Below are 15,487 nucleotides of genomic sequence, written 5' to 3' on the forward strand. Positions count from 1 at the left end.
ATGCCGTAATGCACCAGTTTTTTTATGCAAGTGAGAGAAACACAAACATGCTTGCTTCCGAAAAGGGTATCCGATGTTGATGGTTTGAACGGGTGTAATGAGAGGTAGCATTACGAAGTTGGTACGGTGAAATATATGACATTTGAGTCATTACTTGGCTAAGGAGTACGGTGATAAGAACGAATCGTGTAAAAAGGATAAGCGAAACGTCGTAAAGCGTTAAGGCGTGAGCGCGCAATTATAAGTGAGAGATTAAAGTACGTCGTGAGTCGTATAAGCGTTGCGCATTGCTGCTAATTTTTCCATCGCAAACGAACAAGAACGATGAGTAAAGAGCTCCGTCATGCTGGCGATCCAGGATAAGGCGAACCGAGACTGGATAAACTGGCGATACTGGAGCGGTTGACACGTTTTCGTTTGAGGGCTTGGTAATCTTTCTTGAAGGAGGATATGCATCTTTGGAGTTCTTTGTCGGGGTGTGCAGGCATTTGAATCTCAACAGCTTTGAGACAAATGCGAAGATACTGAAGTTCATCATCGTTCTCGCGCAGCTCTTGCTCGCTATTGGATGTTAGAATGGTCGGCGTTGTGATGAAACGGGACACTTACAGATGAGATATGCGGTTTTGAAGGAAGATAATGCGCTGAGCAGCACGCTCGGCGCGCTCAATGAGAAGGCCTTGAATGTGCTACAAAATTGTAAGTATATAAATGTGTCAAAGCGTGAATTTTCACATACATCAGACTCTTCTTGTCTAGCCTTGAGGTTTTCAACAAGTTGAGACATTTCCTCGTTAAGTTGTGTAACTTCTTGGATAACCTTCTTCGCCTGCACCACCGTCATTCCCAGGTTTGGTGGAGGATCAGGTTCTGGTGTCGGTTCTGGTTCAGGATCCCTTCTAATAGATGCGCCCAAGTCTGAGAATCGTGTCTTAAACGCCGAGCCTGGGGTACTGAAGATGGATTCGCCAGGACTATACATATCCAGGCTCACTGGTCGTCGAATGTTTGGTCGCGGCGATGGTGTTGATGGCACGGAAAATGAGACAGTCTTCTTAAGCATCTTTGTCCCTTCCAGTTGATCCAATTGCGCGGTGAGAATGTCGACGCCACTGTCGTCGAGAAGATCATCTTCGCCAGAGGTAAGCTCATGGGCGAGCTGGCTCAACCTTTGCGCCAAGACATCGCGACTGTTCCGCGGTCGGTGATTCCGGCGCTCAGAAGGAGAAGAATTGCGGGATGAGTCGTTTATGGAAGATAATCTCGAATGTCCAGACTCTGCTCTCTTGTGAGGGCTCACGCGGCCGGTGGAGAATCCGAGACTCGAAGCCACACTTGGGCTAGACAATAACGAGGGCGTTCTGAGACCTGGAAAGTCTTCGTCGTGATATCGGTCGCGAAATTCATTACGATAATTGCTGTCGATGCTTCCATAAGAGAAATATCCGGGGGCTGGTGTTGTGGCGTTGGAAGATTGATTTGATAGTTGTTTGCGATCAGGCGTCGAGAAGAGGAACTGCTGATCTGAGATTGCAGACACGGCATCGGCTTCAACTGCAGCAAGTGCGGCAGCGGGATCTTCGTCAATGGCAGCGAGATCCATGATTTCTTATTTCGATATAGTTTTGTTGATGTTGTTCTCGATTGGGGTTCCGGTGTTGGAATTCGGATACGGGTAGGGCGGGTAGTACAGAAACAGACGCGCGCAAAACAGACGTTCAAGACAAGCTCCAACGATTCCCACAAGACGAGTAAAGTACCTTTTACGCGCTCTTAAGAGAGGCATCAAAAATCCGCCTAAAATAAATGAGCACCACCCGACCGACGTGTTCAAGAGTGGAGCAAAAAGAGATCCCAGCTTCACCGACTCCCCTGGAAAAGAGCGGGAGGCTGGCCACGTCCACCAACCAGCAGAGAAAAATTAAAGGGCCCCGCGTGGGCCGCAGCGCAGGGAGGAGCCAGCCTGACCTGGCCAGGGCCTTTCAGAGGAAGGAAGGAAGAAGAAAAAAGGGGGGCGGAAGGTAGGGTAACCGAAATATGACTCTAGTGGGAGCTACCAAAGAGGTAAATTGTCAATAAAATCGTCAGTATTGAAGATGGCAGCCACCAAATCTCGTTGCTCTCTCAACTTGACGCCGGCCGTTTTTGCTTGGGACTTTATCTTGTCAGTTGGTAGCATATCACTTTTTTAGTCCTTCCGTCGAGGCGGGGAAACTTCGATGAATGGTCGACGGGCAATCAACGGGACGGGAGATGGAACTCTGACCCATATTTAATCCGAGAACCAATTAGATAACATCGAAAGCCAGGTACGTCATGCCTTTATGCTCTGCTCTGCTGGGTCTTGACCTTCACGTGTTGGCAGTTCTTACAGCTCAGCTTTTAGACGCCCGATTTCATGTACGATTGAGTTGTCCACCTCCTAGTGCCATGCTGGAACAAGTATGAGGCGTTTTTTGTCTTTGTTGCTGGGCAGCGATGTCGTCTCTGTTTCTCTGAACTTCTAAGCAAGACAAACTTGGTACTGTTGCTCACGTGATCAAGGAGTTGAGTCACCCACCCATATGCCGAAAGTCGGATGACAGCGCATAAGCCTAAGGCTTGAGCAGATTCTCGAGCAAGCTGTGGTGAGCTTCAAAGCATTCTTGGAATTGGCAAGAACACTCTGAGGCTTTTCGGTTACCCTAAAGCTCTTCAAGCTGGGCCACGTTGTTGAGGTTTTGACCCGACGGTGCCTTGCTGTCTCACCACGTTGTACATACATGAAGTGCTTGCATGAACATGAACCCACGATGTTGACCCAAATTGGCTTGACCATACCTGCCCAACCACTATAACATGACTTGATATTATCGTCAACTTCCATGTCAATCGAGCAGCTAGTCCGTGTCCTCGATGGCGTGCCTGTGCTGAGGTGTGGGGTAGTTAGTCGGCTTTGTGATGGATGATCTCTCCATACCGAGTTGGGTTCAAAGTCTGGGGAACTTATCTGCTTGCTGCAGAGTGCAAACGACTTGGCCAAGATCAGAAGAGACTGCAGTGAATCGAGATTCTACCCGAGTCGACCACTCTTGAGAGCAGGTTTGCCAGGACTCTGCAATGCAACAAAGACTCTTGTGATCATGATTCAAACTGATGTCAGATCAGGGTTGACGTATAATATCGTATTCATACCGTAACCATTGTATACGTACTGTACGGTATCCCTCCACCGAGACTCTCATACTCGAGCGTCAGGGTGTCAGAAGAATTGGCTGCTGAAGGTCTAAGGGATGAAATAATCGAGTTACCTTATGCCAGCTTAGACTGGCATTTGGCTGCTTTATTCTGACACCCTAAAACTCAGGACAATTCTTCTGTTACCCACCTGTTGAGTTGTATATTGGATGAAATAAGTAATCCAGGTTCATAAGAAGAAACTCTGTCAGATCATCAATAACGGTCCATGGCGGCATAAACCCAATATCTAGGCCGAGGTCTCGCGCCTCGTGACTGGTGAAAACAAACCCTTATTCCTTTAAATCAGTACAAAATTCTGCAAATAGTGGTATGTTGTTATGCAAAGTCATTCCCGTGGCCTGACATGCCGTGTCTTCCCCCGAGCTGAGAAATCCGTGCCCCGACATTGGAGCTCGGAGACCGGCGGTGATGAGGGGAACTGTAATTACTATCATGGATCTAAAGTCATGATCCAGATTGTTCTATATCCCAAAACCTCAACATAATTTGAATATCAGGTCCTCGTGACTTTCCATAACCCCGTAGTCTAATTCCCCAGATACTGTAGTTGTGTCCGTGGTTGAGTGTTCTCCATCATGTGCCTGTATCCGTCTCATAGTCTACCCCTCTGCTCTAAATGCTTCCCCATACTTGATCCCACATGTGCAAAAAGCCAAGCAATCCATAGATAGCAGTCTTTCCTCCACTAGAATGACGTTTATTCGGTATCTCTCTCTGTTCTGTTCCCCGGAAGAATCATTTAGTTCCTCATGAATCGCTGGACTTTCCCCGAGCAGTTCCGCACCCTTTAACCTCTTCTTCCACTATTTCCTGGTCTCCTCCGAATTATTCCATTTTCATGTGCGCGTCTCCATTTGGTCTCACGCGACACTGTTTATGAAAAATATTAATTGTTCGTTGTTGAAAGCACGAGATTGCCTGCCAAATACTGCGTTATACTGTCTGTAACTCGCGTACCTCGGCTTCTCCCGCTATTCGCACGCCTCTCTTGCGTCTCCATCATCTCCATCTCCATACGCGGGGCCGCCATCATTGATACCCTCGTCTCCGAATCCCCGACCAACCTCAACCTCACCTCATCCTTCCTTTCCCTTCTCTTCTCTCCACGTCAATTCTCCTCTTGACGATACAGTCGCTCGACTCTTCTCGTCTTGATTGACTATTCAATGACGACGCCGTGAGCTTCTCCACCATTTACAACTCTCTCGGACGCTCTCCCGCAGCGGGAACCCGGTCTCTCCCTCCGTCCGTCCGAGCTGCCTTCTCCGAGTCCGATTCCTCTTTCTATACAACATTGTCACGCTCGACAACTTCATCTTTTGTTCTCTGATTCGACCCACGTCCGCCCATCATGTCGTGGAGAGCTTCAGAGCGTCTGATGGACACGATCCGTCATTATGCTCGGTTTCCCGCCACTGGCGTCAGCTTGCGCCAGATGGTGCAGTTCGGCGAGAAACCCTCAGTTGGTATGTTTTCGCTTGTTTCTACGTCCATTGAGGACGATTACTGACTTTGGTTGCTTCAAGGCACTCTATTCCGAGCTTCTCAGTTCTTAGCCGAGGAGCTTCCCATCCGTCTAGCTCATCGCGTGCAAGAGCTAGACGAGCTTCCAGACGGCCTCAATGAAATGCCGTCCGTCATTAAGGTTAAAGATTGGTACGCTCAATCGTTCGAGGTATGTATTAGATAAGTCGATTGCCCAGAACTGCGATGCTGACTTGACCAGGAAATCACACAGCTACCTCGGCCAGAATTACCCTCGGATATAAAGTCTCGTCTTATGAAACCCAGCAAAGCGATCGGTCGCAACGCTTTCCGTCTTCCCGCCGCAACCCCCAATCCCTCAATTGATGAGGGCGAGTCCGACGGCTGGGGCGGTCTCCAGAACGGCAATGGCAAGAACAAAGGCCTCACGCGCCGATACTTTGCTGTTGTTGATGACTCAAGCGACTGGCCCGCCGATCTTCACCTCTACAACCAACGCTTCGCCCAGACTCTACACCACATCAAGCGCCGTCACGATGGCGTCGTCACTACCATGGCTCAAGGTATCCTCGAATACAAGCGCCGCCGCCAGCGCATGCAGATTGACAGCACCATCCAATCGTTCCTCGACCGCTTCTATATGTCTCGTATCGGAATCCGTATGCTTATTGGGCAGCACATTGCGTTAACGGACCAGAGCCACCATCGCGACCCCAACTATGTCGGTATCATCTGCACAAAGACCAACGTCCAGGATCTCGCCCAAGAAGCCATTGAGAACGCCCGTTTCGTCTGCGAGGATCACTACGGTCTCTTCGAAGCTCCCAAGGTTCAACTCGTCTGCAACCCCAACCTCGACTTTATGTACGTTCCCGGTCATCTGTCGCACATGCTCTTCGAGACTCTCAAGAACTCGCTGCGTGCCGTCGTCGAGACACACGGCGAAGAGAAACAGGCTTTCCCTGTCACAAAGGTCATTGTCGCCGAGGGTAAAGAGGACATCACCATCAAGATTTCTGACGAGGGTGGCGGTATTCCTCGAAGCGCCATTCCTCTTGTTTGGACTTATATGTACACCACTGTCGATCGCACACCAAGCCTGGATCCTGATTTCGATAAGAGCGACTTCAAGGCCCCAATGGCCGGTTTTGGTTACGGATTGCCCATCTCACGCTTATACGCCCGCTACTTTGGTGGTGACTTGAAACTCATCAGCATGGAAGGGTAAGTTTTATACTCAACAATTCACAGGACATTCGAAACCCCTGCCCTTAAGAGCAAATTCGTTATTAACGTTTCTTTCCAACAGATACGGTACAGATGTCTACCTCCACCTTAACCGTCTATCCTCGTCCTCCGAACCTCTCCAATAGCAATCACTTAGCGCCGGCGCACAGAACCTACAGGTTCCCCCTTGGGTTCTTCGCAAACGACTACAGAGCCGAAACCGAGAGATATCGGAACGGAAACAGGTGGGCGACGCCGAGGCGGTGGTCAACGCGCCGCCACGAAGCAACTATAGCAGTCCACAGGAAGTCTAATGGGTTTTTTTCTTACACAAAGGGAATTATGATCGCCCGCGGAAGAGCCGTGCGCCGGAGCAAAACAGAAACGAAAATATATCGTGATGCTACTATATCATCAGCAACTATTACAAGAGATAAGATCAGGAGGAGGAGGAAGATGGAAGAGAGGATACACAAGAACATCAACAACATGCCCACGAGGCTGACGACGATATGCCCGGAGGAGTACCACGCCAACAGAAGCGCACAGGAAACTTGGATATTTGAAAGAGGAGGGAAGAGGCTACTCGAATCGGAGGACGAAGATCCTTTCGCTCATGAGCGCAAGACTACGTGGCTTTCAGTGACAGGAGACTCAATTTCTGGTCTGAAGAGCAACGTTGAGAATTTATGCGGCATAACGAAGCGTGCTGTTGCACGCATGCTTGGGCAGTGAAAGTTGGGATACGATATGGTTATTTTTATATTATAGGTAAAACCCTTCCTAATCGCAAGAGGTGGGAAAGACGAACATCGTTTTTCGTGACGATGAGGATACACTGTACATGATGCATTGGTTACGAAAGGAATGGGGTTTAGCTTGAAGAGGTGGACGGCTGTCTTGCTGGCAGACTATGAAGCATGTACATGGATTAAAAATACTTCTACGGGAGTCTTGGTCATGGGTAGGAAATATCATTGCATTTTGTTTTCTGGTTTATTTTTCGGCGTTGCAGTCAGTCTAAAGCCCATATGGATTCATACACCCGCCCAGCTCGGGGTATCGGGAAACTTGAAGGTTGCGAACGTGCGACACTGTCAGGTTGTCAGAAGAATTGGCCGTCGAGGGCATAAGAGACGAAATGATTTGGTCACCTTATGCAAGCTTAGACTGGCACTTAGGCTACTTTATTTTGGTGCCCTAAGCCTTAGGACAATTCTTCTGTTACTCACTCGCCTAGATACAAAAAAGGCTCTTGGTTCATCGGTTTCAGATCAATTGCTGTGCTTCTGTCCTACCTTGTGTGCAAGCGACTGCTTCTCATCCTTCACGATATGTTCTACTTTCCTCTGTTCTTCCGCACCAGCAATTGACTACCATCCATAGTTCTTTCGACGCTCCTTATCATCATCTCCGCTCTGCGCTGGGCGGCCTACAAGCTGGTTTTGATCCTGAAGCTCGGCGCGGGAGATCCGATACTGCATTTCAAGTTAGTCAATAAGCTCAATCTCGAGTTTTTGGTTACTTGCCTCGCTAGCCTTAGGCCACTTGCTGTTGCCGCGACCTTGGGACTCGGTCTCTCCAGACGTAGAAGCAGCTGAAGCAGAGCTAGAAGCGACAGTAAAATCCTTGGTGACCTTGTGCTGAACACCCTTGGGGTCCCATGCATTGTAGATGATCTTGTTGGAGGCGGCAGTCTCCTTCTCCTTTCGGAGAGTTGTGGCAGTAGAGACACTGTCAGTAGTGCCTACTTCACTACTCTGCTCCGGCTTGGGCTTGGGCTTGGGCTTGGGCTTGTGGAGGTGGGGGGGCAGCATCTTCACGCTCCGGCTGCTTGTTACAGCCTTGGAGCTTTCCTCAGAAGCAGAGTTTTCTCCGAGTGTCATCTTTTCCAGGCGGGCCTTCAGGTGAGGCGGGAAATTGACGCGGCTGGAAGTGACGGACATGGTCTCGTTAACGACGCTGGAGGTCTCCGAAGCTGTAGTCACTCGAGCCGAGTTGCCCATGACCTGGGCGTAGGCTCGGTTGGTGGACTCACTTGACTGCAGACCAAGTGCTTCAGGTCCGGTGATAGGGGCCTGCATTATGTCAGTGACTGATATACGCCTCTCGTGACTGACTCACTTCAGGAAGCTCATGCTTGAAAAATTCTGAGCAAGAAAGTGGCTCGCGGTATTTCTTAAGGGCATCCTCCTCGATTGATACATGGCCAGTGGCAAGAGGGATTGGAGTGACACCGTGCTCTTGGTCGGTATCCCAAGCCACACACTGCTGGCATCGCGGGTTCTCCGATTTACGTTCGTTGTTGGAGTACTGGTCGATGGGTCTGGTCCTGCAACAGACTGTACAGGTGATCTCGGCACGGGACGGCTGGCTGTGCGCCAAACAAATCATGCCCGAGTTCTCCCTGTTGTTGTTTCTGGCACGTCTCTGTTGGCTTCTGCTGAACTCAGAAATATCCTTCCACTCGCCGCCAACAGCGCAACGATACTGGTTGCTGCGGTTGCTGGCCATCGTGCACACTTGTTGGATGAAAGAAGTTGCAGTTGTTAATGTTGATGTTGATGTGTGTGTTGTGGAAGAGAAAAGATAAAGGGGAGAGAATGACTTGCCCTCTGAGGGTTTTGTAGGTAGGCAGAAGGCACACAGTGATTCACTGCAGGTAGGTAACAAACGGATAGGGAGTCCGGGCACTCCTTGCTGCCTATTCAATTCACTACCCGTCTATTGTACATAGTTTAGATAGTACCTACCTACCTACCTGGCAGGCAGGCAGGCAAACGTCACCTGGCTGTTCGCACTTCCAATTTGCTGCGGCAGATGCTGGCGGGATGCCGTTTGCCAGTGGCGAGGCAGGTGCACTTCTGCTCACTCACCGGGATGATATTGCAATTAATAGACAGATACCTACCTACCTACCTAGGCAACAAAAGAATTGTCCTCTAAGACTTAGGCTACCATAACAAAGTTGCCCAAGTGTTGGTCTAAGCTGGCATAAAGTGACCGAATTATTTCATCTATTATGCTTTTGGGGCCAATTCTTCTAATACCCTGAGGATAGACACCACTGTTCGATAAGATTATTTAATATTCTACTTAGAGTCTTCAAGCTTACTACAAATTCTTCCAGTGGTTACCTACAGATAAAGATCAGAGTTTCGTTGGTGTATTCTCTCGTTGCAATATGATGGTTGTGTGGATTCTGTGATCAGAGTATCATAGAGCAGTTAAACTCAAGGGATATTATTAGGTACCTGGTAATCCTCAAAATGCACAACTTGTAGTCAACTGTGTTTCTACAGTAGATTTTGCTTCACTCAGTTGTTACTCAATAGTGTTTGTATGGATCATCCCGTTTGCATCAACCCCTGAACACTCCTCAAGATGCAAGGAGGTCAACACCAGGAGCATTCAAGATGAAACAACCCAGACGCTTTATACCATTTCGGATCATTGAGTTAAATGCTTTCAACTCACAGTCTCAATTCTCAATTCTCAATTTCGATGCCCCTTAGATAAGTACCCTGAGTACTCGTAGCCCTCCAAGCTGTTACATATATGCAACTCTCCGAGAACAATACTCCAGCCACTCATTTCTTCTGCACAGATATCATATAATACATGCATTAGCCCGAAGGCCTCTGCGTTCGATTATCTAAATCGCATCTAAGCATACTTGCGCTGATCATTGTAGTGGATGAGGCTCAACTTGGCCCACAGATAATGTTCACTTACCACATGGCAATCTTCAACCTCATCCTTTACCACTGCAGTTTACATATCTATTGATCTTGTCCTAGGAAAAACCAGCCTTATGCACGTCGTTTCTCTATTCAAACACCCTCCTTGCGCGGCACAGACTTGTTAGCGAAGATATACCTTGCTTGGCTCCTTCCGACATTTTCACCGCCATCTACCCTACAGAATCATGAATTGAGGTCTTCACCGCTCTAGCGGAACCTCACATAGCGTTGAGCTAACTCGATGCCGAACCCCAGATCATCGATCACCTGGCATGACAATCAAGTCGGCGATTTGAGACTACTTTGACCACCATGAGGCTTTGCGCCGCATGTATTTACTGCATTATCTCGATGACTGCATCTGCTCAGATCGAATAATGTACCGCGCTTAATCTATGTACGACTGATTTCGATATCTTCGGGCTCCGAGCGTTTGCGTACTCGCCGCAGGGCTGCAAGATACCGTATGAAGACTACAGAATCTGCCAGACCGTATGGCGACTGTCCTGCAACTACCCTGCGCCTCTCGGAAAGCCATTGGTCTTCATCGCGTGGCTGGACAAGCAGACTCTGCAAGTCACCGCATTAGCCGACGAAGCATCAATTTTTTCTTCCTGGACATGCTGGGGTCAGGCCATGTTGCTGCAGTGATGTTGAACAAGACGTGTCAAGCGACTGTGATATCCGCAGACTATTCGTTGCTAACGGCCTGTCTACGGTAGAGCAGGTATCCATCACCAACTGACCTACCCTTAGCGAACGGCCCATCGATGGGGTAGTAAGCTTCACTTTCTCATCGCGAAACCCACCAGCAACATGCTGGCTACAGAGTTACAACAAGGTCAAGGTCTAGGCTGCAAGAAGATGCTTTTTACCGATAAGGGTGTGAGGTCTTCCAGATCAGGCCCAATCCATTCTCATCTTGGCCACAAGATCTGGGGTAGGCAACCTTTTGACTTGCGCTTCTGCAAGCCTCAGCAATAGGCTGAAGCTAGCTTGTTCAAAACAGCGTGACAAGATCACCCACGGACATTGAGAAAAACAGGAAACTGGACTCTTGCATTGAAACGAAACTGGTGACAATTAGTGACCTCCGATACAGGCCGATTCTCTTGCGATAATCAGCCCGCCTGACGCAGCTGGTCCCTGAATCCGTGCTTCAAGATAAGCTGTCAAGGTATCTCTCCACCGAGCATCGGTTGCGATGAGTATCACTGGGCCCGGTCTGATCATCGCTCGCGTTCGTCAAAAGAAAACAAAATAGATCGACATGTCGCGCTGTCGCGTCCAATGGTCGTCCATGACTTCACCACGAACGATGCCACCATGACAGGTGATCCAAGCGGGCTAAGATCGACTACCATAGCTCTCGGGATGATTACAACTTCCAAGGTGGACAGATATCGCCACATTGGCACAAATACACGTAAAAGAAAATGCCTGCTTCGCTATGAACCCGGCCAATACGGAAGTGCCAGCTCAGGTTCCGGCTGGCGGATCATGCATCAACATCAACAATGGTCAATGGTCCCTAGAGAAACGGAACACGTCAAAAAGACCCGACAATGCGGTGACGGGGGCAATGGATCCAACCAGCCAGATCTCAGCATTAACACCAAGAGCATGCATTACAAACTTCCTTCTAAGCCACAGCTGTTGAAAACTCTGCCCTGAGCATTACTCACTCAGCGAACGCATCATTGGTATGCTACCGATCATCCAAACCCTAAACCAGTGGTTCCTAAATCCTTAAGACAGTCTGAGTTTACTTTACCGTCGACGGTGCGGTTGGACAGCACGCTAAAGAAAAGCCAACGGGCTCAAGGCTAAGGTGGAGCAACACGGGGCGTCCCATCGGGAAGAACCCTTTGGACGGCTGCACTCCACAAATGTCAGTTGAAAAAAACTTAGGTCGACAGAGAGTTGAGTTGGTTGGCTTTGGCGACTCGCTAGGGTAGGGTAGGTCAGGCCTTTCACTGAAGCGAAGTGGTGGCAGGGGAAGAACTGTGAAATCGAAAAGTGAGGCATTGCAGCGGCCACTAGACGAGGGCTGGGAATACGAATACTGTACTAGTACCGGCAGGCATTGTTTGTCATTACTCGTGTGGCGCAGGTTCGATCACGATCTTCAATTGAGTTTGATGCATTGAGAAGTCATTGATGACAGTCAGTCAGCACAGCGGATAATAGATGGTAGAAACGGGTTCGTGGCAGACGACAGAGATGATGTGAGCCGAGCCACCTCAAACAGGCACAACTCAAAAGAAGAACAGTGCAATGACGACAATGTTTGAGCTAAATCGATTGGGATCGCGGCGCACACTCTTTTTAGACACGGCACGGCACGTCAGTCTGGATCAGGTACGGCCCTGGAATCAGGAACTGTCTGTATTATGATGTCGTTGGCAGTGAGCTCATCAATTCAATTCAATGTTGGTCAGAAACCGGTCACAATTGCCTTTCGCGTCAATAAGAAAGGATCTTATCAATGTCTGGCTGTTCACCCGCCAGCCTCCATCTGTGCGTACCGCGTTTCGGCGCCTAAGGGCCATCATGCAGGCCATTTGCTGCGGCAGGTCATCTGTAGGGTCAGGCACTGAGCATAACGATAATGGTCCCTTCAGCTACCGCTATAGGTCCCTCAAACATCGACCTGAAGAATGAACGGGCCTGCGAGAGATCTTTGGCGCGGGTTCACTCGCATCATCTACCATCTGTGCATCTGGTCGCTGAGTGACAGACGTGTGTCGCACAGGGAACTCCTGGACAGCCTTGGGCCGTGACGGGTTTTGGTTGAAGGTTTAGCTGGGTTGGAAAATGCAGGGACAATGGCATCAGAGTCCACCCCGCCTGCGCTGACTCGAAACACCTGCGACCCAGCCCATCCTAACGTTTATCTTCCCGGCCACCAGTGGCTGCATGAGCGAGGCTTGGTAGTAACAGGCGCAGCTGCTCCTCAGGTATCGCCGCGTTTCATGCCGCGAATACTACCTGTTTGAACAAGAGACAACTTTAAGGGATACACTCATCATCTATCACTTTGCGTGAGATAACAATATAAAAGCAACGAGAGGGGGGATGGAGGGGAGGGAGGGGCGCGGGCAATCAGTCCAAGGAACGCGTCAATCACCACAACTGCTCTGCTCTGCTCTGCTCTGCTCTGCGCTGCGAGATGGATCGACGCCTAGGTCGTCCACTCCATTGGGCCAGGATAGCCTTTCCTTCGAGAAGGTCTGGTAGATTTTTCCGCGACACCGGGCAACCCGGGAATGCTACCGTACGGTATCATCGTGTCCAGGCTCGCCCGTGATTCTGTCGCAGGCAATCTCCGTTCCCCGGGCATGTGTCCTTTGCATTGGGTCGATGATCCTGCGGCATCGTGACAGGCGAGTCCAGGATCGGGAAGCGTGCCCCGAGAGGGAAAAAGCAGATGAGTGCACGGTACAGTTAGCAATGCTATTCACGAGCGAGCGAGTCCAAGTCCAGGGTTTCAGAGACGATCAGGGTAGGTACTTGAATGTTTGGTACCTGCATCAGCTCTTTGGAAAGTACCGACCGAGTGGAAGGTCATCCACTCATAGTCAGGCATGAAAAGATGTTTGGTAATTAACGAGGACCTAGCAGCCCAGCCCAGGCAGTGTGAAGTGAAGTGAAATTGACCTGGGCCCTCCATGTCGAGTCCACGGTCCGGCGGCTGGCCCCTGGCAGCGGCCCCACACCCCGGACGGTTGGCTCGAAGACCGGTGGGTTGGAGGCTGGGTTTGGTCTTGTTAGTGTAGCCATAATTAATTGTTTTAATGTACCATCCAGAGCAGGCTCTCGTCAAGCCATGGAGGAACAATCTCGCATGGAAGAAGGAAAATTCAGACCTTCTCAAACCCTGGATCGAACAATCTAGGGCAGCTTCCGTATCCGTACATTGGGATTTCTTATGCCGAGCAGACAATACCAGATCGAACACGACCCTGTTGGTTGTTGATAATGATGATTTGTGATAGTAATGATGTATGTATTTGCCAGCTTCCACATGACGTTGCATTTGTCAACAAACAGGCTTCCAAGCTCAAGCACGATGACACCATGTTGCTGTACAATATCGATCTGCCTGTATCCGTAGCTGAGAGCAACTTGAAGTGAGTCGCTGGGAACCACTTTAGGGCTCACGAGTTTATCCGTGATCGACTTGTGAAAGCAGGGACAGTGCCTTCAGCTCAACGGTTACAAGACTTTGTGGCGTCTTATGTCCAGTTATGCCCTGAATGGCGCTGCATAATTCGCACTACCAACGGACCTGTACACGTGTGTGACAAGGGTCCGCCCGCGCGTTTCGGAAAAAGCTGGTCCTTGTTTCCATCAACACGCTTTCAAACTGTCCGCCGCCTGCCCTTCTGTCACAGCTTTTTAAGTCGCAAAGGCGTGATCCCCAAGCAGGTTAACTTTGTCCCTCAGCTGTTTCGTCACTTGAATGCTCAATGCCCCTCGTTGCCATTCCTCCCGCCCCCTCCCCCTTTTCAATCTATTCGAAGGCCCCTGGAAGCATAATTCAAGGGCACGTCCCGACAGAAGGAAAAGCGCCAAAGCTAGACAGGCTGTTTTATTAATGCCCCCGGCCGCTGGAAGACGGCCTCCGCACGTACCAATTAGCCCACGAGGGCCCTGAAGAGAACACTCAAGGTAAGGTTTGGGGGATGAACGAGGGGCAGGTCGACAAGCCAATTCATGCGACCCCGAGACACAATCAGGACACTCGGAGGCTCTTGCAGATGGAATTTGACGAGCGCCACGCGAATAAGCCAAAGATTGCTCAGTCCACATGAGCAAAGATAAGATTTGACGTTTCGCTTCGATAATCGACCTGAGCTCGCTGTGCTCCAGGGCATCAATAGATAGACGGTTGTAACAGTAGGCTAATCTTTCAATATCGAACCCTGAGGTCTGTGGCGCCAGGCCACGAAAACCGGCCAAGACTGAGGTGATAGGGCAGTGCGTGTAGGTAGTGAGCGAGAGCGCCTGAACGCGTCTGCCAAAAGGTAGGTACAGAACGCGTCTGGCGGGGGTTGGTGACCAATCTTAGCAATTTGCTTGGCTCATCAAAGTTAACTTCTCCAACAAGCATCGCCAATAAACGCCGCGTTGTGATACCAATATCTATCAGCCGTAGTATCATTATTTGTCGAGCGCTTTTGGCGATCCAATACTAGAGGCATGGAAGTGGTGGTCATGGGAGACAAGACAGATTGAATTGCTCATCTCCTAGACCCTGCGTGCCTATCAAATGCTCCACGGCTGGTAAAACGTTTTGAGTGTATCCGATTTGCGCCCAAATTGCGACAATTTGCAGCGCGGAGAGCTATCCCCGAAAAGACGTTATTAAAACATGGGAAAATAGAGGCGGGCCTGTTGGTGCTCGCGAGATTGGGATTGGTTTTCCAAGTTGGGCACTAGGAAGTTCATCTCTTTGCTCCCCGTGCCTACCATAGACGGAACTGATGGCTAGCAAGTCCCAAAAAGTCCAGTAGGTAGACGGTCATTTCTGTGACACCGTCATCGCCGGTGGTTGCTCTGGATTGACGGTCCAAAAAATCCTAGGAAGCTTCTAGGGGATCCAGGGGAGCTTTCCCGCGGCGACCCTAGGTCGTTTCTTGAGTTTCGTCCCCAATTGTTCTGTCATCCTATTCATCCAGGTTGCGAGAAAGTGGTTTCCATTTATCTGGGACCGCTGGAGACTGACCCTTATCCCCAATAGCCGACGGGCTCAAGTTGAAGGTTTAAATCTCCCGTGATCTATCACG

At 49.8% G+C, this 15,487-nt stretch overlaps 3 protein-coding genes across 3 annotated transcripts; 1 reads left to right on the top strand and 2 right to left on the bottom strand.

Annotated features, from left to right (window-relative positions):
• Positions 1 to 146: 146 nt before the first annotated feature.
• Positions 147 to 1,704, bottom strand: B0J16DRAFT_196837 (uncharacterized protein). The gene is made up of 3 exons (XM_046122894.1): positions 740 to 1,704; positions 610 to 689; positions 147 to 561 (listed from the first exon to the last, which is right to left on the bottom strand). The coding sequence occupies exons 1-3, from the start codon at positions 1,601 to 1,603 to the stop codon at positions 342 to 344; spliced, it is 1,164 nt and encodes a 387-aa protein (XP_045978108.1). The 5' UTR covers positions 1,604 to 1,704; the 3' UTR covers positions 147 to 341.
• Positions 1,705 to 4,591: 2,887 nt separating this feature from the next.
• Positions 4,592 to 6,687, top strand: B0J16DRAFT_325264 (mitochondrial branched-chain alpha-ketoacid dehydrogenase kinase-domain-containing protein; the record flags this gene model as incomplete). The annotated part of the gene is made up of 4 exons (XM_046125873.1): positions 4,592 to 4,706; positions 4,767 to 4,915; positions 4,967 to 5,949; positions 6,132 to 6,687. The coding sequence occupies 4 exons, from the start codon at positions 4,592 to 4,594 to the stop codon at positions 6,685 to 6,687; spliced, it is 1,803 nt and encodes a 600-aa protein (XP_045978109.1).
• Positions 6,688 to 6,884: 197 nt separating this feature from the next.
• On the bottom strand, positions 6,885 to 8,882 carry B0J16DRAFT_197022 (uncharacterized protein). The gene is made up of 3 exons (XM_046122895.1): positions 8,077 to 8,882; positions 7,482 to 8,030; positions 6,885 to 7,430 (listed from the first exon to the last, which is right to left on the bottom strand). Exons 1-3 carry the CDS (start codon positions 8,464 to 8,466, stop codon positions 7,326 to 7,328), a joined length of 1,044 nt encoding a protein of 347 aa, XP_045978110.1. The 5' UTR covers positions 8,467 to 8,882; the 3' UTR covers positions 6,885 to 7,325.
• Between the last annotated feature and the right edge of the window lie 6,605 nt (positions 8,883 to 15,487).

Source organism: Fusarium flagelliforme (genome assembly GCF_020744385.1).
Source record: "Fusarium flagelliforme strain FIESC 12 MPI-CAGE-AA-0113 chromosome Unknown B0J16scaffold_8, whole genome shotgun sequence".
Lineage (NCBI taxonomy): Eukaryota > Fungi > Ascomycota > Sordariomycetes > Hypocreales > Nectriaceae > Fusarium > Fusarium flagelliforme.

Coding starts and splice junctions, on each gene's coding strand:
- B0J16DRAFT_196837 (XM_046122894.1), bottom strand. CDS start 1,603: ATGGATCTCGCTGCCATTGACGAAGATCCCGCTGCCGCACTTGCTGCA. Junction 690..739: donor CTAGACAAGAAGAGTCTGAT/GTATGTGAAAAT, acceptor ACAATTTTGTAG/CACATTCAAGGCCTTCTCAT. Junction 562..609: donor CAAAACCGCATATCTCATCT/GTAAGTGTCCCG, acceptor AACATCCAATAG/CGAGCAAGAGCTGCGCGAGA.
- B0J16DRAFT_197022 (XM_046122895.1), bottom strand. CDS start 8,466: ATGGCCAGCAACCGCAGCAACCAGTATCGTTGCGCTGTTGGCGGCGAG. Junction 8,031..8,076: donor TCAAGCATGAGCTTCCTGAA/GTGAGTCAGTCA, acceptor GACATAATGCAG/GCCCCTATCACCGGACCTGA. Junction 7,431..7,481: donor AGTGGCCTAAGGCTAGCGAG/GCAAGTAACCAA, acceptor CTTGAAATGCAG/TATCGGATCTCCCGCGCCGA.